This window comes from Labrus bergylta, chromosome 18 (assembly GCF_963930695.1).
Source record: "Labrus bergylta chromosome 18, fLabBer1.1, whole genome shotgun sequence".
Lineage (NCBI taxonomy): Eukaryota > Metazoa > Chordata > Actinopteri > Labriformes > Labridae > Labrus > Labrus bergylta.
The window spans coordinates 9,653,449-9,677,155 of NC_089212.1; the positions used below are offsets into that span (position 1 = coordinate 9,653,449).

At 39.3% G+C, this 23,707-nt stretch overlaps 1 protein-coding gene across 4 annotated transcripts in view; it reads right to left on the minus strand.

Moving 5' to 3' along the window:
• Positions 1-259: 259 nt before the first annotated feature.
• Positions 260-23,707, minus strand: part of ldlrap1b (low density lipoprotein receptor adaptor protein 1b) — a 29,130-nt gene continuing 5,682 nt past the window's right edge. The window contains exons 2-10 of one of the 4 annotated variants that reach the window (XM_065966224.1): positions 15,213-15,355; positions 13,774-13,886; positions 11,544-11,658; positions 10,233-10,305; positions 6,420-6,515; positions 4,431-4,525; positions 4,002-4,036; positions 2,045-2,076; positions 260-1,436 (exon numbers count right to left, since the gene is read on the minus strand). In XM_065966224.1, coding sequence (XP_065822296.1) covers positions 1,390-1,436; positions 2,045-2,076; positions 4,002-4,036; positions 4,431-4,525; positions 6,420-6,515; positions 10,233-10,305; positions 11,544-11,658; positions 13,774-13,886; positions 15,213-15,355 — 749 coding nt within the window. In that variant the 3' untranslated portion in view covers positions 260-1,389. Of the gene's footprint in view, positions 1,437-2,044; positions 2,077-4,001; positions 4,037-4,391; positions 4,526-6,419; positions 6,516-10,232; positions 10,306-11,543; positions 11,659-13,773; positions 13,887-15,212; positions 15,356-23,707 lie in introns of all 4 variants that reach the window. The other 3 variants (XM_065966223.1, XM_020645012.3, XM_020645011.3) reach the window with 3 other exon arrangements.

The following is a 23,707-nucleotide window of genomic DNA, read 5'->3' on the forward strand; positions in this document are numbered from 1 at the left end:
AGCCAAGGGTGTGCCTGTTATGATTCTTAAAACTGGGGAAGACATCAACTCTTAAAAAAAGGGATAGGTCATTTAAATATTGTTTTTAGTAATTTTGCAATGATATAATGCATTCCAACATGTAATGAGCAAATCATATAAGTAAACTGCTTTTAACTATGAAATGTTGCTCTTTCTGAAAAGGTAAAAATGCTCTCAGATATGAGTATTAACCCTGTCAAGACAAATGTGGTGCAATTCTTAATACAAACATCACACACAAGCTTTTGGACTTTTATTAAAATTTGTGTAATTAATGATTTAAATTAAATTCATACATAAAAAGATGCCAAAAATAACACTGGGAACCATTCATGGAAAATCTAGTTACCTAGCAAAGTTAATGTTGTAAACAATATTAACAAACTTACAGTGGCAAAGTGCCCAATGAGCACAATCATCCCGTTTGACTTGAGGGGTACTGTATAAAAGCCTGAATAATTTGTCTGCTTTCGTAATAACGCTTACTGCAAATTCATTTCCCTTACATGAAATGTGTGCTTTTAAACGGATGAAGGCTTGGTGCAAAAATAGATTTTGCATTATTAAAAAAATTAAGATTGTCATTTTATTATCATCCACTTTCCCACACAATCACTCTGTGACCAACACATACACATTATTATTAAAGCTTGTGTAGCCAACAAAAGGCTGAATCCTTGAAGCTGATAGATAGTAACATTATTTTGCTAAATACTGGAACTGGTTTATTGGTTGCCTTCACCAGCGAGTTTCCCTCTGATCCAGTAACCTGTCTTCATCTCTGTAAATCAAATATGTGACAGCATCCTTACAGACCTTTACCTTAATGACTCAACTGTTCCATAATAAACTCACATTTCTCATTTGTACATTTATACTGTACATTCACATCAACACGCACCCAAACCATACCGCAAACAAACTACAAACAGGTACAAATTACAAATTGGTAAACTGACAAACAAAGGTAGTAATACACTGACTGTAACAAACATTAAATGACTGCATTTTTCAGGGATAAATTGGTTTGTATTGCTTTGGCCTGTTCTGTTAGCACCCTGCTCGTATTGTCCTTCTCTGGTCATGTAGATGCAGAAGCATCAAACACCCTCTAGTCCGCCCCACTCTGAGGACTTGGCAGCCCGGAATAGGTGGGAAATCCTACTGATGTCACAAGTTTCTGTTTTGTAACTTCAGTTTCCACTCATGTTTTACCACCATTTCTCCTGATTTTTCCCTGATTTTCCTTCTTGGCAGTGGCTTCACATTAAAACCCCAAAGTGTCTTCTTTATGTGCAGCAAAGTCGGCTTCGTCTTGGTCCCATTTGCCTGGGGACAGGCACTCTTCAGTGTTGAAATCCAGAGGGTTTACCCCAATGTCCAGGACCTGGGGGTTAGTGCGAGACTCAGCGAGTCTGTGGAATTAGAGGAAGAGAGATTTCATTTGCACCTGCTATTATGAATCCAGGATGATCATCAAATTGACTCTAACTGTTAATGGCAATTTATTACACTAAAAACAATGTTAGGTAGAGTGATCACAGAATGTTTGGACAAAGATATAACTCATAAACACAGTGACATATGCAAAGAAAATCCCAATGTACTGTAACTGGATACAATGATTCCCTTCCTGAATCAATGGCAAGAACAGATGTGAGAACCATAAAAAACACACAAAATACCATTCAAACACACATGAGCTATTGTGTACACCCATTGTGTACACCCACCCTTCTCATTCACCTGTGACACCTCTCATCCAGTGTGGATACGTATGAGTTAGAGACACAAAACATTTGTAATGAAGACATGACAACAACGGCAGACTACATTGGGCTCTGTGGCAGTGAACCTTATGATGCTCTTGGATGGATCAAGATGTGAAAATAAAATTTGAAACTAAATGAGCTTCTCAGTCTGGTTGAACACTGATACTCAGACAGATGGGAGGTTTGAATAATTGGTTTAGAATAGGGACAATGAGGTGGAAGTCACTAGATCCAGTGAATGACATTGTTACCTGAGTAAGATTCAAAGCTATCCAGACTGCGGCTGGGGGTGCAAAGGAAACATCACAAGTCAGGGAACAACTTTACTCGGAACTATTCTGAACAGCCTTTTAATAAAATGAAAATACATTGATGTGGCCCCCTATGGTACACATTTTGAGCACAAGTTGACCAATACTCCTGCAAAAACATCAGGGTTAACCATACTTAGATAATGGTTCCAATTCTTTCAAGACAGGAAATAGATGCAGAGTGTAAACTGGCCTCTTGCACTCACTTTTAACAACAAGCATTTTGAGGCTTTTACATCTCGTTCAAGTGATTAGCAAACCATCACCAGCAGATGGCAGCACAGTCTCTCAAAATGCAAGACCAGTGATTTAACATGCATTTATCCATGGCAAACAGCCCAGTTCTTGGTAAAAAAATAGAAAGTGATTTAAATACATATATGAATATTTATTAGATAGAAGAGGCCAACCAATTTGTATCTCACAAGCAAACATTTAGTGTTGCTATAAGAGTGTTCTTTTTTCCTGACCACAACTGTTACATGATCTCTAGCCTCTAACCTCCTATGTTGGGAGGTAAAAGAGGCCATGATGCTTGTGATATTTACTCACAGAGCACCTTGATCAAATGTATAATCTATGTATGTCTAATCTAGAAGGCACAGTAAATATGCCACATTCTTTTTATTTGCAGGATAAACATCCTCACTCACTCATGTATGAGCCAAACACGATATTTCAAGTATAGTGAAGACAATACAAACCCCATTATTCTCTAATATTCTCATACGCAGAACCACCAACTGTCTTGAATTGTCTCTTTTTTCTTTTTTTGTAACTTGACCAGTATAATCCGCTCATAGTGAAAAAATACATCAGCCTAGCCCTCGGGTCCATGAATTTAAATTATTGATATATACATGCAGATGCATCTCTGCTGGGAGCATCTTCACCAAGATGTAGGGGGGGGATTAACTGAGTTTGGGTGTAATTACAGTGAGTGCAGACTAATAATCACCTGATCAAAAGGCTGAAAATGCCATCTCAGATTTTAATTACAGGGACAATGCAGCCCATTCTCCCAACCCATAAATGACAGTGAGAGAATAACAAGCTTGAATTAGCAAAGGGTATAAAAAGCTGAGTCAAAGTAAATAAATACATTCAAAATGTTGATTGAGTCTACCATGGTCAAAAATAAACAGCTATAAATGGTAGCACTGTGAAACCTTACAGCAGTCTCAGCATAACATATCTGCTGCATACTAAATTTAAACATTTATCCCAGATGACCCCGGCTCCATTCTGATAAGTTTGACAGTTAAATGATTTCCATTCAGCACAGTAATAGACCTTCCTTTCAACCTGGACCCTGAATATTACTGGACTGTGTGCTTTTTCTTCCTTGAGCTTTTCTTCCTATATTTTTCCCTAACTCTTTTGTGGTCTTGTTGTAGTATTATTATGTATCGAAAAAATATGACATCTCTCCATTAATGTATACCAATAAGATCCTAATTGTGTGTGTGTGTGTGTGTTTGTGCTGTTGTGTGTAGCATGCCTGAACAGACATTTCTTATTTCCCCTTGGTGATGAATAAAGTTTCTGTTCTTTATTTTCAACTGGGTCTGTCATTTAAATATGAAGACATGTAAATCTTAGCAGCACCCATTGGTAAACACATGATATCTGAATTCATAAGAAAACAGTTAGTGGTCCTGAGAAGGGTTTACACCGAGCCTATAAAAACAGCACGACTCAGGATGGGTGTTGGCTGTGTTGGCCTGTAAACTGAGCCCTGAGCTCTTGCTGTCGGGAGTACACCAGAGCAAGAGAGAACGCAGAGCATATTAGGAGAGCAGCAGAGACCACAGCTGGTTATTTCCAGAACAAAGGGTTAAACATTTTTAGCAGAGCCTGAGCTTTGAGGAGAACCCAAATCAACCCCAGTTATCACCTTGAGAAAGCTTCGTCCAGGCCGTCCTCCAACTCCTGCCACACAGAACATAAACATAAAGGTTAGAGATCAGGTTTAGATCAGTGTACTTAATCATGAGACTCATACACATGACCAACTCTTGCTACTTTTCTTATGCTTCCATTGGTCTTTCAAGGGTAATCTAGGCTACATGCAGTCCCACACTCTCTTGCGCTTTGTGACCATTGATTAGGCCAGTTCTGTTCAATGGGCTATTGTCTACCTGTGTTGCAAGTGTAAAACTGCAGATTCCACTCTGGTGACAACAGTATACTGCTTCAACAGGCACTTTGGCTAATTAATCATTGTTCCTACTGACATTATCTCTTCCCAGCTTATACCTACTAACCAGTCTGACTCTTGTCTTACCCATACAGTATTGTTGTTCTCTGTTGAGTGATTATGCACCATAAAAGGATCTGATTCACTCTGTTGTGTTCCTGAGTTAGACAGTGCGACATTGGCTCCCTCTGCCAAATCCAGAAGTGTTCCCGTGGCTACCTCTGTAATACAAAACAAGAATATGCTTTTTAGTACATATAATGCATTCCAATTCCATACAACCTTCCCTCTAGATCCTTCACCTCTAGATGTGCTTCCTAACCCACAGTAATCAGTGTGGTAATGACGATACATTTGCTTGTCACTTTAAATTAATAAGCCTCTAATGTATCTTACCACTTCAGACATCTTTGGATTGTCAATTGGTGATAAGGGAGCATTAAATATCCCTCTGACTCACATAGCATACATTAGTGACACCACTACCAATCGTAATGGGATTAGCTCATAATGCCTGACGATTAATGTGCATCAATGTGTGTCAACACTGATTTCTGTCGAGTCTTTTAGCAAATATGTGCACAGGCTGAAAATTTTGATCAATAATCAGTAGAGCAAAATAAAAACGATCAACTATTTCATAACCAATTATTTGTTGAATTAATATTCAAGTAGAAACTTCTACTATTTTTAGGTTAAAGCATATGAAATGTAATGAATCTAGAAAATTGTGAGGACCAGTTTCTCTATTTATTTGACCTTAGGAGTATTGAAAAATTGGCTGTAAATATCAAGAAATGACTATAATCTTTAGCAGCAGCGCCACATAACACCCTGTGAATAGGAGAAGACTGATCAGTCCCAGGAAGGGAAATTCCACAAACAACCAGACAGTCACACAGGAGGACATTGCGACTACATTTTTCAGCCACTGTAAGGGGTCTGGCGCCGGAAAAGAGTTGAAGGTATCATGTCTCATGAATAGAGCTGACTCCTCTGACTACACCACTGATACCAAGAGTCCTTCTGACTCAGCATTCAGTTTGATCTGCAAGAGTGAAGGGTACATAAATGGAAGCACCTGACAGCATCAAAGCATTGCTGCCCCCATATCACTGCTTTAGGGCTGGGTTCAAAACATGTGGTCGCGGAGAAAAGCTCAGCCTGTTTCAAGAGGCACAAGGTGTTAGACTGCTTTTTAATAATGGCAAACTGCTTTACAGGAACACATTCCATTGACAGTCAAACAAACCACATTGTCAGTGGGATAATGTTTAAGAGCCTCTCTTTTTACAGAATCCATTTTCAAGTCCTACTTTGTTACATCTTCTCAGTAAGGATTATCCTTAAAACCTGTGTCGACAGTAAAACACGACACATTCAGAGCTAAAGCCAAAATAAAGTGTCAGAACAGATTTAGAGAGATCCCTGTCTGGCTTGAGGCCACATAGCTGGTCAAAGCAGGACTCTCAGTATAAAGCTCATGTTTTCAGATGTATGTCAGCGAAAAATGACGACCCGTGTCCCAAACAGATCCCAGTATTTAGTGTCATGAGGTTTTAGGAGTACATAATGTGAAAAGAAAAGAGGCATGCACAAGACATGCTGTGAGGAATAAGTGTATTACCATTGAGCTACTGGCAACAGAACCTCAACTCAGTGCACCGTTCATGAAACAAATAATGTCTTAAGGTTGTCTTGCCCAATTCATATCTAGAACATGTTAAGAATGCCTGACACAGCTTTCAAGTCCTGGAATCTTATTAAATCTGATCGCACAACGGGATCACAGAAAAATTAGGCAGCTTTTATGATTTTTACACAAACAGGGCTGTAATTGTGCTTCATGACACAAACAAGATTGGACTTTGTCCATGATATGATAAGCTCTCTTTCATTGTAAAATGTAATGGGGACAGTTAAATAAAAAAACCTAATAATGTTATTTTCTGTTAATTGTAATGATAGAGCATGGGAATTGTTGTCAGCTGGTCTTCAGCCTCTATATGAGCAAACATTTGACAAGCAGCTAAGTGCTCATTAGTCCTCTAAACGGGCAATGATTACTTGGTTTCAGAGGAAATGAGGGATGGGGTGGGTGGTGACATGACTTACCGCTTCCCTTTAGGCTTCCCAGGCTGGTAGAACTGTCTGACTGAGAGTTGCCAGTACCTTCTCCCTCTGAGCTGGACTTCACCCGCTTCTCTTTGTCTACATCGTGAATGACACAAGAAAGCAAAAGGCAAAAAAAAAGAGGCAAAAGCAGGGCAGTTAGAAAAGAGAAGCTCACTATGATAGTGGTGACTACTGGGTCAATGCCCTTGCAGTGCAAATCTATATGAAGTGTTTACTTTTCTAACTACAGAGAAAGTGGGTACAAAATGTTTCACTAACCACACATCTGATTTTTGTTTAGCAATATGTTATATAAGTTGAAGTTATTACTCAAGCTATCTGCCAGCTGAGACATTAAAGACAACTGACAAAGGCTTTGTGCATTAAGAAGACAATCAACAGAGCTACTTTAAACACAGCATAGACTAGAGAGGGTCAAGAGCACGCAGGTTTCTAGCATTTCAGAATCACTCCTAGTGATTGCACAGAAAGAAGCCCAAGGACACTTCTACACTGACTTGGAGCAAAGAATAGGAGCGAGAGAGACTATTTCGCATTACACAAAGCAACAAAGCAGTAATAATGTAGAAATGAACTACAAGTGATGTAATGTAATTACAGTTGTAGGAATTTCAGACAAATCAAAGTGCAGAAAAGACCACAAAATATAAATATTTGTATAACAGTATATAATCTACCAGCTAAGATTATTCATGTAAAACATGATACAGAAACAACAATTTGGTGTGCAACCAAATTCATGGCTTCAAGCCTATGGAGGCTTCAACAGGAGGTGCATTTCCCAGCTTACAATAAAGTATAACACTGTAAAGACACACTGTAGCTCAAGCTGACAATACTGTTACAGGAGAATGAATGCCAATCTCTTTTTATCCACATTAGTTGTTTTTATTTCATCATCATCCTTGTTTTTAAAAGAGACACCTGCCATTTCCCATGAGTCCGTGTAGCTTAGTGATAGCTGTGTTAGAAGGATTTCCCAATGCACCAGATGTCCCCAATTGCCTTTCCAGCGTGCTGTTCACAATCTTACTCAAGTATTAAACTCCTTCTAAGCATGAAGGAAACTTACTGATATGCCATTTCAAAGTCAGCTGTAATGTTTACAGTGCATAATCTATGAACACTGATCTGAGCTGCAATATACAGAGGAATGTAGGTCAGGAATGTGGGGGGGGGGGGGGGGGACTGGAGAACCACTGTGGGTGGTGGAGAAGAGTTTGGAAGAAACAGTAAACTAGATAGACTTAGAGTTTATGCCCCTCTTCCTGCCCCGGTCCTCCTGGGCATGTTTTAACTTTAATGAAAGGATTTTCTTTGGCAAGAGAAAACCACCACTTCTTTAGGAAAAATATGTTTTTCTCTCCCCCTTGGTGACCCCCTATCACCTAGAGATCACTTTTCTTTCATCAGTGACATTTTACTAACCCAAAGGAAAACAGTTCTACAAATTAAAAAGACTACTGTGCCCCTCTAGAAAATGAAGTTGAGCAGAGGTGAAGAGTAAAAGCGAGGAAAGAGCCAAGTGTTGCAGTGTTTAATATTCAATTCAAAAACACAAACATCCAAATGAAGAGGCATAAGCCAAGGAGCCTTTGGCGTTGATCTTGGGGAAAACAAACAAGCCCCAAATTGGAAATGTGACAACATTAAAAAGCATTCCTTAACACCACATTAAAACTAAAAATATGTTGGAGTCTGTGGTAAATAAAACGGGCTGACAGAATTTTCATGCAGTGCAAATGTGTCTCTAAAGGACTGAATAAATAAGCTCGCCTTCACGAAAGACAGGATCGATGGCACTGACACTGAATCCGTCAGAGGGTTGAGCTCCAACTGACACGTGCGCAATAATTTTCCTTTTTCTTTACACGCTCCCCATCTCAACATCCCTCTCTACCCTGCCTTTCATGCTCTGTTGCCCCCTATCCTTATCCCCACCCCCTTCCTTTTCTCTCTCTGCTTCCCAGCCTGTCTCCCTCTTTATATTAAACAGACGTGTGATTTGGGTTAGGGATTTAGGAGAAGGAAAAAAAAATGAACTAGACAGGGGGCAGATGGGGAGCAAGGTGCCAGGTGCAAAACAAAACAAACAGCAACAATGGATAATCACAGAATTCAAAGAATGCTTACAACGCAAAACACATGGAAAGATGAAAGAAGGGTGGGAGGGGCTGATTTAGATGAGACCAATATTATGAGACAAGAATTTCTCAATTAGAATTGAGTCATACATGCAGTAAATTACACGCATATTCTGCTGAGCTGTACAAAAGAATGTGTGGGACTATCCTTGCACAGCACGCAGACTGGGTGCTGCTTATCCACAGCGGTGCCTGAACATGCCCCATCTGCTTCTCTTCTCAGTGTAGCCTCATATTAAAACTTTTTTAAAAGGTCAGTTGCCTTATACTTTCGACATGAATCAGAAAAATATAAATGTCTAGTGAGGAATAATAAAATAATGATTTTTGCAGTAAAGATAAAAATATCAAGGGGAAATCCGAAGCTGCTAAACATTTGGGTCCGATGTTATGTTGGACATAACATGCAATGTTTAACAAACAGAGGCAGCATGGTGGGTTGTTGGAACGTGCTGGCTATGTACAACATCAGAGCAGGCGAGGCAGAACAGCGCTGTTTGTGTGAAGCTCCTGCTGGGCCTTTACATGCCATGCCTCTAGCAATTCCGCAACATCTTAATGCAATGATGATCCACACAGATAACTATAATGCACCGTTGCAGGTGCAATCTGTAAGTAAAAAGACAAAATGATGGCGGAACATCATTATGGCTCTGTTGTGGGACCGCAATCTATTGAAGGCTCTACTCAAATAGGAACTAGAGAACCCACCTCTGTCCCATTCTCAGCCAAATTAGTACCCATACCTAAATGTGTCTCTAACCATGACTGAGTTGACTAAACTAAAAAGACTAGAGCCAGTTTCACATATGCACTCCTGAACATTTTCTTAACATTTCAGGCAGACTACCCCTGAAATCTTCTTGAGTTGGTTACTCATGGATGCACCTCACAATGTGAGGCTATCTCTGTTTGTTGGGAAGGGGAATCCAGGTAAGCAGTACACGACTAAATTGGATCTGTTTGTGTGCGCCATGCCCTGGGATAAGGAAACCGCTTCCCCCTAGGTTAATGTTCAATCAATATGGGCTAAAGTTGGGGGAAGCTGACAAAACTGGGGTCAGATTACACATCAATTTTACATGGCGAGCAGTGAGGAGAGTGAGCAGTATGAAAAAGCTCCTTTCAAATCAGTGCTGTGGGGACATTTCAGTTTCGGCGTTGAATAAAATGACAAGGAAGAGAAAAAACGGTATATAAAAAAATGACTGTCTGCAAACATTGCTTGACGTGTCCTCAAATGAAATCACTCAGAGTTAGGCCAAGTTTACAGCAACAGACTACAGCAAGTTGTAGTCTGCAAGCTACCAATTTCTGTCACATGCAACCACTACCTGACACCTGCATGAGAGCAGATAGCTTTTATTATTAACCCCTTTCTGTTCCTGTAATCATAGCCTTAAACTCCAAAGAATGGAATACCAAAACACAACACAGTCCTGGCCGTCAGAACAGAACCAAACCAAAAACAAAAAAACCGAGCTCCATGTTGTGTGGACAGTACATGAGAGACATTGTATGCCCTCTAAGAGAGAAGATAAAGGATGTATACAGAAAATAGAGACAAAAACAACACGGGAAAAAGATGGAAGTTACATTTTCATGCATTTGTCACACTTATAGTGTTGTCAGGGGTGACCATGTGTACCTTCCTTAGCAGCCTGCCAGAATTCAAATGCCACTCTGAAAGCCTGAGCCACTGTCAGGGTTACTGCCTGGGCCTGTTGTGAAACAAAGAGAAGGACAATATTAAAACAGGGAGACAACATTAAAGAATAGAAGGAAGGTGAATATCACTCATAAGAATCTCATCCAATGAAGGGAAACTCCAGGAAATCAAGGCACTATGACCACGATAAAGACAGGAAATGACCACCAACACAAGAGTTAATTCCTAGAAACGTGTACAGGAGGAAGAGAAAAAGAAATCTCAATGACATGTTGTTTATGTAACTTGGAGGATACGTGGCCTTTTGGCCACAACTAAATTAGTGAGGGGAAGGAAGAGGGAGTGGCTCACTAGTTCTTCAAACCTCCAGGGATCAAGAGAATGTAAGAGAGGGATGACAGCCTCCCCACCCTTTATGTTCTCACTCCTTGTCTTTCTCCTGACTAAATACTTAGATATATGCATACTGCAAGTAAAGCGAGACTCAAAGTGGTTGGTGCAGTATTTCTCAGGTCTCTTTTCAACAGACAGTATCAGCATAAAAGGACCTTCTACAGATTGCCGGGAGCAAAAGCTAAATCAATGACACGAATGTAGAATTCTACACCAATAAGAGTCTGTATTCTGCATGAAGAACTAAAGCATGTGCATTGCATTTATTCATGTTTCCAATTGTATTAAAAGTAATGCAAGATTTAGGGAAATTCACTTAAATAGAGGTATCTTGTGTGGTTATTCTATACAAAAATAAACATGTAAAAACAACAACTTGTGAATCATTTGAATGAATGAATGGATGATGATGATCATAAACACGAGCATTAATATTTCCTGGCTCAACCAGCCAACAAGCAGATACTCCTGGCAGTCACTGCTCCGAGCCAAGGACAGTCAAACACAACTTTGCACAAATTAAAAAAGAAGACTCAATTTTTTTTAAACAAAATAATAATAACAAATAATAATAGTAATAATAACAAAACAACCAAAAAGCAGAAATGTGTCACCTTTGGACAGAGATAGGTTACCTCTTCCCCCTTGTTGCTGATCCTAAGGCTGCTAACTACTAATTTGCTCATTGCTGCCGCTTGCGTACTTGCAGTAGCAGACAGAGTTAAGAGTGTTTAGATCTCTTAACAAGAACGTGCAGTGAACTTTATGTCTAATATTAGGATTAAGCTGGCATCAAATTTGTTGTGTCTACTTACAGGTTGGACTAATTAGGGGGAAAAGCCTATCTGTTCACACAGTGGGTGTCTGAGAGACATATTGCACAATTCATTATCTTACCATTTTTCTCTTCGTACAGAGGAAGGCATGGCACTCCAGGGTCTCATTGTGTTGGCTTTGGACAATGTAGGCAAACACTTTGTCATGCATCTTGTCCGCTGTACAATATGATATTCTAAAAAAAAAAAAAAAAACACACACACAGACGCAGGGACTTTAATAAAAACTCTCTGATATATAGAGCCTTCACAGATCAAGTGGGGCCATCATGCAACTTCATCTGCACTAAGCCCTTAAGCTAGTCCTGCAATCTGATTTAAATTGTTCAATCTAGGATTTCTCCCAGCTGTTCCAGAAAAAAAATCCCTGGTATTCTTAATACCCACTACATTTTAGTCATCACTCTGCAAGAGATCAAAAACACACCCCTGCTGCATGCAGGTACCATGATGAATGAATGCTTTGAAAGTCATGTGTGCATTGGACTTCGGTGCTTTGTTGTCAAAGGGATTGTGTGCCTCTTTGCTATTCAAATAACACCACACTTTCACTGGGCCCCTGTTTAAAAACCTTGGCATGCACTGTTGTAAGTAGCTTTAAGATAGGGCCTGCCCCCTGTGAGGTACATTTTTACAACTGATGCAGACAAAGGTGCATTGTTCAGTCCTGTTGTGGTGAACTTGGTCATCTACTGCATTGAGATGTCTTCTTAGTCTCATCTTGTGTAGTGTATCATTGTGAACGAGGTCACATCTGGGACACCTCACAACCTCCCAACAGAAGGTCTAAGCACGTTTGATTTTTCTTTCTGCCTTCTACGATGTGTTCTGTCACAGCTGTAATGTTGACCAATAAGAGCATGTTGGTGCTACGAGATGGAACCATGAGACAGAGGCAAAGTTGCGAGCTCTGGCAACAATCTTTTTATTTATTTAATTTTTTTATGTCTTCTTTCCAGTTGTTATCTAGACCAGACCCTCTTGGTCCTAAAGTCATCATGTCCTTTGTGAAGATTGGTCTGGTACCACCTTAGTTTGTCAGTATGTTGTCAAGGCATGAATTTATGGCTCTGTGATTGTCTGATCTGACCCTGTGACAATCTTAAATGACAAAAAGATTATGTCATTAGTCACACTTGGTTAACTAATGACTGGGCGATGTGCCACAACAAATTAATAAAAGCAACGGATGAGAAGATTTGAGGGGCTTCAGAATCATAGCTGAGGTCTCCCTATTAAAGCCGAGATTCACAGGTAAATGATTTTTGGAGTGAGGGCGCTTGGGAAATTGGATATGCAGGCCAATACATTAAATTTATTGGTAATCTATCTTCTTAGCAGATGTCTAGGGAGGGAGAAGTCATAGCCCATAGAAACAACTTATCCATTCAATTGTATAAAGCTTAACACATTCTTTTTTTACTTTGCTCCTCTTAACTGAACTGTAGAGAGCAGATTTCTTCAGGTGGATGAATGCTGCATACTTTAATATCATCCTTATGATTTAAAGGGAGCAGTTATTTATTGACAAGCATTGCGAAATTGAGCTTGAGAGAAGAACGAAACGGTTCTCTAAAAAAATTAAGAACTTCCCAAGGTAAACTGACAACTCAACATGTTTTGTCCTGTCTTGTCGTTTGTATGTAAAAGGGGGCCTGACTCACTCACAGTAAACCAGTAAAGTTACCTTACCTTATAGCCAAAACACCTTGTTAGTCAAAATGTTCCGGGGTATTTAAAAAAAAAAAAGATTCTTAACAGTTAAGATTTTGAACCAAACCTGCCAACTTTTAGTAAAAATGATTCAACATGCATATTCATGCTTGGAAAAATGATGGGGGAATGTAGACTCTTATTGAAGTTATTCAAACTTGGCTCATAAGCTCAAGGCCAATGAATGGAAGGCAGCTTTAAGAAGGCTATAGCCGACAGGTGAGATCACTCGGCATTTACCAGACAGAAAGGGTGTGTGTTTGTGTGATGCTCAGAAATGCAGTTGTTGTAGGTTTCCCAAGAGAGTTAAAGAATGAAAGGACATACTCTGATAGACTGTGTGCTACATAAGGGAGAAAGTACTTTAACACAAAAACACACAGAGGAACACTTGTCTTGCCATACCACAGCATCTTACAATCACATCCATTCAGTGATAGATGTGAAAATAACGTTTGTTTTACTGCAGGTGATCAGGACAAGCTAGGGGTGAGAGTATTTCATAACTCGAGCCATGTGCGCCAGTCAGCGAAACAGAATATGTTGGAATTATAAACAGTCCAAAGAGGGGTAGTTACCTGTAAATGGAGATATTTTCTATCAGCTGGTTGGAGGCACTGTCATAAAGAATGATTCCCCGTGGAGAAACTGTTAGTGTGACTTTTTGGAGTTTTTTCCCACTTGCTTTTGCCTGGAAGAAATGTTACAGCGTGAAAGAGGCTATATCAATAAGACAGAGAACAGGAAAAATTAATAAATATTTATAAGCGTCAACTTTGCACAACCAATTGGACTGCTCAATCAAAAAATATCCATCAATTTGCAGTCAATTATATATAACACCAAACACAGAACAGGGTTTATTAGAATATAGATAAACATCAAAATGACATAATTATTCAGACTTCTGCTATTAAACTAGAAATATCTCAAACCTCTACCGTTTCAACCCTTAAAATACATGTCATCTGAAAAGGCACATACTTGTCTTTATAAGAAAATGCCTCAAAACTTACATGAGACCTAATAGCAGCATGTTTAAGGGAAAAAAACAAGATTCCTGATCTGATGGAACCCAGATCAAACTGAGTATTACCTCAATTCTAAGACTCGTACCTGGAGGAGACTAGGTACTGCACAACCCCTGCATAACAGTTACATGCTTCAAAGTGTGAGATTGTTTTTTCAGCAAATAGGTCTTGGGTTATGGTCTGGAATATTAGGAAATATTATACTGAAAAATCTACTTATTACATTCTGGTCAGACTTTGACCTGACAGAGCTTATGAGGATTGGCAGGCTTACTGGACCCTCAATCAAGCGCTGCAAAGTTTTTCACGTCATTCCCCAAAAGACTTGTGGCTGTAATTACTGCTCAAGTTCTTCAACTAATACATTTCTTAATAGTATGAAATATTATTTCAATAGGACAAATCTGTTTAAATTTTCAATAAAATTGGCTAGACTTTGTAAAATCCTGTTTTTCTCATTTTTAGGTATTAAATGTGCACTATGGAGTTTTGGTACAGAAATTGGAAAGTTGGAGAAGTGTACAGATTCTGTGATATATGTTCATAACTCTATACACAAACTGTCCTCAGAGGAAAATTTGGTCCCTGTAACACTGATAAAAAGCTAGGCCAGAAGTTGTGGTGGTGGGCCCGCAACAGTTAAACCGTAACTCTCCTGGTAGCTTTCAAACTCTGAACAGGGACCCATTTTTTCCTTTGAGTAAAGTTTGTGTATTCAGTTCAGAAAATACAGCATAGATTTGTTTCCGTATCGTATTTTTTTTTTTTTTTTTATGAAAACACCAATGCACCTCGTAATCTCTTTGGTTCTTGCACTAGTTTGGGCTTGTTAGTATGGTTTGGCCTCCACAGCTGCCATGGTAACGCCTGCTTGTTACAGCCAACCGGAATTGAGTTTTGTATATCTGTATGTTGACAAGCTTAAAACCCCAGTCATGTGTTTGTGTGCCTGTCCTGCCTCGAGTGAGTTGTGTGTTGTCTCTTACCGTGGCCACTATCCTCTTTACAGCTGCCGCAGACAGCTCCTCTCCTTTGGGCTGCTCAACCATCGTCACCCCAAGGTACTTGAGCTGGAACACCATGCCCTCCAGAAGGGTCTCCCTGGTGTCTGTCCAGTTCTCTGGAAGCTCTGCAGATGAGACATGCAACACTGAAATGTATGCTCAGCAACAATCCCACTGCTTGTACTGTAAGGCAAGCTAAGAGATGCTAGGTCAGACATGTCAGTAGAACACAACATTCTGTGATTTACTTTGGGAAGTTAAACTCAGCTGCTTTAGGTACGACAGCAGCTGAACTCTTAGTTTGACTTTCTATCCAGGTAGGAAGAAATGAGTTATCTTCTTACTATTAAGTTTAATGCAGACTTAGGGTTCCTAAGAACCTCCTCCATTGTGTCTGGCCAAATGAGTAAGAGTTACCTTACAAGGCAGCTAAAGTGTCACACAAAAACGCAGAATCAGAATACAAACTTATAACTGCAGAAGTTAGAAAACTATAAACTAGTTCTCCACCGGCAGACACGTTTCTTCCATCATAAAGTAAATACCATCTTGTCCCCTCTGGGAGGCAAATTACGATTTGTTTCATCTAAAATCTCAAAAGTCTTCGAGGTCTTATGGGACATGGAAACATCATTACATGCATCTACTTAACTGTTAGAGTCTTCAATAAAGGTGGCTGGTTGCAGGATGTGTTGAGCTCTAGCTCCTGGTCAATATATAGTTCCGGGATTAGGTTTGCTAAGCTTAAGACACACTGACACTATTCAGGACTAAATTTAGCATTTTTCTCTATAAAAGAAATGCTGGGTGAGCTACAAAAAGAAATCATTCTCTTTATATTACAAAAAAAAAAAAAAAAAATAGCTGAGATGGTGTCTGGGGGAAAGGGAACCTTTCAAATCTTACAGTAAATCAGGTTGAAAGTTCACTCTTCTAAGCTTCCGTTTTTTTCTGTCTCTTAGCTTTAGCCATTGTATCAAACTGCGACGTGGTAACTGGATTGGGCTGATGTGTGGACTAGTGCTAGAAAGTCATATGCACTTCCAAAGTTACATAGTGCTGAAAGGAGGCAACTGGGTCGCTCTGTTGAAAATGGCATGGAACACATTCTCAGAAAAATTAGGTAGTTATATGGTTAACACAACATTTCGGTCACCCAAAAATTATCACCTGAAGAAGACTTTTGTGGCATTTGAGCAATTGTGCAAGCCTATTTTCTTCTTATAGAACCCATTCTTGCCATTTGAAGTTATTGTACTATAGACTGACTTTGAAACTACTATATTTGTCTTCCCAGCAAAACCAAGCCATCAGTAAGGGTTTATTTGGAATGGTTTATAGTCTGTATTCAGCTCTGAACAAACCCATACTTAAGTAATGGGTGGGTCTGACAGTGAACACCCACTATAAAGGTCAAGGTCCTTGAGCTCCTAAGTATGGGGAACAGATCAGGCTGTCCTCTTTTACAGATCCTGTTCTTACATTAGCGTCTGGATAAGTAGCCGCTTGACTATCATCATTAGCTGCAATCTATGAATTCAATCATATCACAGAGTGAATAATAATGAGGGGAAGCCAATGAGTACATTAGCCAACCTTATAAATCAGGACAATACAGCTAGCATTGAATTATGAACATTTAGTGTTGTTGGTTTGAAAATAACTAGTTTACATTTTATTGTGGCTTTGACGTTTACAAAAGGCAATAACGTTGACATGCATATTGAAGCGCATTTCAAAAAGTTGACAGAATGTTCTTTGATTATGTTTAAGTTATTTGTAGCTCAGGAAAGATATCATTCATATACCCCCCTATCCCAGGAGATCCTGATGTAACTCTAAGAACTATGCAGATAAAAGGAAATATGTCTTGTCGGTCAAAACAATACAACTTCAAAATAGAAGTATATTAAGATTCTGAAAAAAAATGAACCAAAATAAAACGCTATATCCTCAGTTGACCGGTTAAACTGAGCAGTGAAAAAAACCTGCTTTTCAGAAAACTGTTCCTTGGCATTCAGATAAGACACTCATGAACCAGAGCTATTTTTAGAATACACCCAGAGGGTTGCTTTGTATGAAACAATAATCCATTTTCATATTGGTTACATTTGCATTTACACAACCAACCCCCAACCCAGCACTTCCCCAAGTACCAGCCCCCTCTGCAGCCGCTCTGCAGCTGCAATTCTGATTAGAGCCAACTTCAAAGGCTCTGCTGGAGCGCTGGCTGGTCAGTGAGCAATATTTGCATGCGTGACACTACCTGTAAATGAGCCAGGGACTAGGATTGAGGAGGCCGGTAGAGGTTGAAGTTGCAAGCATCAGCGAGGCTAAGACATGGAAGGGTTTGTTCAGTCAGTAATCTCTAAAGAACAATTTGGATACTAAACACTTTAATGTTCTGTCTCCTGCTGTGTAAGAAATACAGATAGGGTTCCTACCCAGACCCTGTAAAAACCTTTTATAGCTATATCCATTTGCCCCACAACTACACACATACAAACCATCACATCATGTCAAATACACTGCTACAGATATGCTCGTGCCAGACATTCCAGAAGAAAGCTCAGTGAACAGAAAGAAAAGAAACATCTGATGGTTGACCCTTTGAATGTTCGGCGGTCACAGCATCAACCTTGATTTACTCTCAAACTAGATTTCTTATAAATAATGAGACGCAATAAAGCCCTCAAACTGAATGGTACAATCTGCTGCGCTTGTTTTTTACGTGGAAAAAAAACCCATAAAGATAACTTTGGAAATACCATAAATCAATTCCCAAGGTTATCAGTGATATTTAAAGGTACCCTGAGGAATTTAAGAATGTGACTGTCATTTTGAAATATACCTTTAATTCAAGATGACAAGCAGATCTGTTGAACATAGTTTTTCAACATATTTAAGTTCTGAAAAGTCTTGATAAACAGAACTTCTGGTGAGATTATTTCTAGTTATGTTGAAGAGTTGTAAGAGCCAGGCTGGGTGAGTAATTGTAGCAAAAATGCTGTTATTACAACAGGGAGGTTCAACCACATCTTTGCAATGCTAGATAAAGCCATGGGTGAGTAACTTTTGGATTTAAAAGGTACTCTGAAGGCGGCATTCATGAACAAACAACTTTGTGAAAGAGTATTTAAAATGATTTATTGTCAACCAAACTATAAAACTGTCTATGTGACGACTTACTAAATCACTGCAGGCATTGCTGGAAAGGAAACATATTCGCTGACACAAATATCTATGATGGCCCATACTACTACTACTACTACTCCAAAAATATCAGATAAAAAAACAAAGTTGGCAATCCCTCGTTGAAGCATAGTCAGCCTATAATCCGACAGCCAGGGTGAAGTCCATACTATTAAACATGCTCTCTCACCACACTGCTTCAGACAAGTCTCAACACTACACTGGCAAGGCTGCCAGGAGGAGTCACACTATAAGAAGGAAGGAAGACTAGAAGAACATGCAGCTCCTACCTCGCTCATCAGTTCATCTTGCATTAACATGTACAAGTCGAAATATTTTGAATATCTTATCCGTTTCAAACCTTTCACTGGGTAGAGTGCTAAATAGCAGAACAATTTGAAAGATACACATTACACTTTTTGATGTCTATGTTATCACTGGATAAGAGGCAAATAAAGTAATGAGTTTCTTGACAAAACATGTGTCTGAAGGGAGTTAAGACTGCACATGATTGTAATAATGTGTAACACATTTTAATTTTCCAGAATCTTTTGTGTTTATTACAATTTAAAGGAGAGTAAACTTTACTTGAAAAAAGTCTCTCACAAAAGTATAAAAATGCACCTCCACTATAGGAGGCTACCATGTAACTTAATCCAGTTATCTTCGCTTTGCCATGCTGTCCTTTAAAATGGAAAAGGACAGCAGTATCAACAGTTAGTGCATGTTATATTAGTGTACTATTCATGCAGGTTATCAGAGATGTGGGGTTCGATGAACCCTTGAAGCAGAAATCCAGTCATTCTGTTGTCGGAGTGCCCCAAGTGTCAACCGGTTTAGACTCAAACTACATACACACAATGTCACAAAGGCAGTCTTTTGAGTCTTCATTAGCCTTGAAGCTACAATGCTGTGATATTAGGGTCCTTTTGAAACAACAAGTGATCTGAAGTGGAAGAGAGCACAGAGGCTTTGAGGGTCACAGCAAGTTTGTGGTTTGAGTGCTGATACACAACATCATAGCACATAAGGTAACTTTTAGAGTAATTTTGTAAAACAGGCAATTTAGACAAGTGCATGATATTTAGAGGGAATCACTTTCGCGTCTATCATTTGTAATGAGGAGAGAATACATGCTCTTTAAAAAAAGAATACCACAGTCAGTCAAATGAGAAGGGAAGGGAGAAAATCATTTATAAATGAGGAACAGGCTGATAATTCAGTGCGCTTACATGGGATAGCTTGATACCCTGGTGTTCCAGCACTTTCAACAAGTGGTTATAGAGCCACTTCCGTTTGACCTATACGTCACAGCAACAACAAACTATCTGGCGGCATTCAAACAAAGATTGCGTACAAGGACATGGACGACGCTACAGCTACATACATTTTGTGCATTATTTACATTCTAATAATGCATATTAGAAGAACAACGGATGTTTTGGCTGCGGCGAGTGCTACTTTCTCAATCTGTGCTAGCAAATTAACACAAATATGGACTTTCAGCTCAAACATCAGGGCCCCACCACCACTCCAAAGCTCCACACGTCAAGCCTGCTGCATCAACATTTTCTCCTTTGTCGAGATTTGAAAGGAGTTTATAAGAACAGAGAGCTCTCTGCATGGTGTCGCATTGGCATCAGTCAATGGAGTGTAGTGAATCTTAGCGTGTTTATCTGAGCTCTCTGAATCCCAAACTATGAATGACTTATTGATTTTTGGTCTTGCTGTAGACACACCAGCCCGCCTGTATACATTCCCTTAAACAAGATGGGGATCGTGTTGTGTCTGAAACACATTATTACCCCAAAAGTTAAACAAGCACTGAAACCTGGCCAATACAAGGTCTAAATTGTGGCTTTGTTCAGAGATGCACATCAACCTGAGATATTGGGAAAGAATGTGTATGGAGCTGGCCTCTCAGAGACTTAGTATTAAAACTATAGAATGGGGGAGCTGGTGGCGCAGTAGTTAGTGTGCACGCCCCATGTATGGAGGCTGTAGTCCTCCAAGCGAGCGGCCCAGGCTCGAATCCCACTTGTGGCTCATTTCCCCACTCTCTCTCTCTCTCCTTGATTTCCAACTTTATCCACTGTCCTGTCACTCCATTAAAAAGGCACAAAATGCCCAAAAATAAATATTTAAAAAAACTATAGAATGAAGTCACATTGTTCTTAAGGGTTACTGTGAGTCATGTGCAAGTCAGTTCTCAACCAAAACACATTGGCCGATGATGAAACCACCCAAAGTTAAAGATAAGCCAACATGTTAGTGCATACAGCAGACAAACTTTCTCTGAAACATCATGACACTGTAGTTTTTAAGCAAATGTACTGAGAGTCTACTTTCTTCTACAGTTGTCAGCAGAATAGTGGTGCATTTGGAATCAACTCCAGAGAAACGAGGACCCATGTTCATACTTGTTAAAGGCTTAATATGCGATTTTTCACACTTATCCTCTGAAAATAACTGTGAGTCATGACTGTCTACAATGGGTGTGACACCTGAGTCCTGCTGTCTGTGATGCTTTCCGAGTCCTATCTTCACTTTGTTTACATCCCCTCGCGTATAAAAGTTGTTTTATTGAGGGACTAGAGAAAAGAAGACTAACATACTGTATTCATTGCTTATTCAAGCGTTTCTTGATCACGGTCATTTCAGGTAAATTTACATGCAGTGTGAAGATACGAGCATAATAAAGATCGCTAGCATTAGCATGCTAACACAACAATGCAGAGTTGTTTTGGTTTCATGCTGGTGCTCAAGGGCGACATCTACTGGATCGAAGAAAATGCATATAAAGCCATTAAACAAAAAAAAAACAACCAATGGTAAGGTTTGGCTTTTTACACATCTATTTAAGTCTAAGGCAATGGAAAATACAATAAATCAGGCTTTAAATAGGAAAATAATACTCAGTTGGATCAAACCTTTTTTTGTTAAGGTCTTTTCATGGAATTAGTTGACCATAAGATTAATACAGAATTTAAAAAGACTCAACCTTAAAGACAGATCACAAACAACCTAGGCCCGCGGTGAGATGACCTCGTCTTAGCTCACAGTGACGAGGCACATGCAGAAAAGACTTATTCTAGCATTATTAGATTCCAATCAGGACACTTGGAGCTAATTTAGAAACTGCCGACTCAGATGAGGAAAGATGCCTGCAGGGATACACACAGAGACGGCACAAAGCCTGTTAGAGCCTTGGACAACCTCTAACTATGCAGCAAAAGTTAATCCTACATTTCTATTGCAGAGTCTACTGTCTTCTGCGGTTCAGTCTCATGAAGTCATTTTATGCATTGCTTATTACAGTACAGGTCAGGATCAGGAGTCCCCTCCTGTTCCTTGAAGAGAGATACTGCTAATAATAAGTCTTGTGCTACACATTGAACCATTGTTACGGTTTATCTCTCCCTGGTACGAAGACAGATCTAGCACTGTTGTTCCCCCTCTTGACTTTCAGATCTGTGCAAGTATTCAGTGATTGTATTCAATATAATGGGAAACCTATGTCAATGAGCTCTTTGTGAGACATGGACAATACACAAACAGAATCAGATACAAATAACCATAGAGATTATACAAGCTAAAGGAACAATCAATACTAAGAAAGTCAAGCCAGCACGTGGCCTCTTCTGACTGCCTGCAGACATATGGTTTATTATTCTTTAATTCAAGTGTTAAAAAAATTCTAAATTATACAAACAAAGTGCTGCACGACTATACAGCTATCATTATTTAATTTGATGACCATCCAAAACAATTCCATTTGGATAAGGAAAGGATTTGCAGAGGATAAGAGTCTTATAGCCATGTCTAAGTCGTAACATTTGGACATGTGTCTTTCAGTATTGGCTAAATCCACTCAAAGAAGGAAAGTGAGAGTAGAGAGATTGTGGAGAAATGAGTGGTTATACCAGTCAGAGATTACTGCTGATGACCAGCTGAGTCCAGCATGTACACTCAGAAAGAAGCAGGGATATGAAACGGATCTCTTAAAGCACCCTCTGCACAGAAACACTAAACAGGGGAGGCTGGTTTCTATTGCAAGTCAAATAATTAAAATAATTATAATAAATTAGGATATATCCCATTAATATCACATGGTGCCGGGAACTACATTGTAACAGGAACTACATTGTAAGGGTAGCCTAATGGCTTAAACCTGTAGGCTCCAAAATGAGTAAAAATTCAAAATGCAGTCCAAGTGAATTTATTTTAGAGCCCGACCGATTAATTGGCCGGCCGATAATATCGGCCGATGTTGTATCAATGACAATCGGTATCGACTAATTTTAATCACAGCTATGCGCTGATTATGAGTTTTACTCACCAGTCAAATACCATTTCATTTAAATTTCTTGGGATTACACTAGCAGTTCTCTTTCACCAGCAGAGTTTGCTATATGGATTACATCAAGCACTATTGCTCCCCACAGAGTCAAGTGCTAAAGAATGTACTTGTACAGTTACTTTCCAGTTGAGTGACCATCTTGTATACGTTATACTGTATATATTTTCCTCTAGTGTTTGATATTCTGCATTTGAGGGATTACCATTATAAAAAAGGAATATCTATATATCTCTAAAGATCAAACATAGATCTCTTCCTAATATCGATATCGCTATCAACCCCAAAAATCCCATATCAGTCGGGCTCTAATTTATTTATAGTGAAAAAAACAAGTGCAGCAAAATGAAATGAAATGGAAAATACTTCCTGCAGGAAAGTTAAAGGAACAAAATGCAAAGATTGACAAAGGAAGTGACCAAGCTCAACAGAAGGCCACTCTGGGCCCTTGCAGCTCTGTACACTCGTTGGATCACTGTCTGCAACTCTCCAACAACTTTGACACTCCAACTTCAACCTTCAACAACCTAAAAAAGGTCCTCAAGCCTCCTTTTACATTAGGAGTTGGTAGATACCAAATGAGGTTAGAAATTGATTAACTCTTATGAGAGTATTACCTTTCTGCAAACACAATAATCTGCAACAGTGCTAAAACCATATCTGATTGCTTTTTCATTTATGATTTAACTGCCATTAAACAGGCTATATGTAACTTGTAAAAATACTGCGTTTGTAGCAATACCGCATGGCCGTTAAGTGAACTGCACCATATCCTGTTGCTCTCTCTCCCTCGCGTGCTGGTCATACGTGCTCATACGTACACAAACGAGCATCATCATCATCATCATCAGCCGCCAAACACTGACATAATGTTTACAGAGGAGGTAAGTGTTCATACATATGTGAAAGTCTGTGAAGGAGTCTGTGT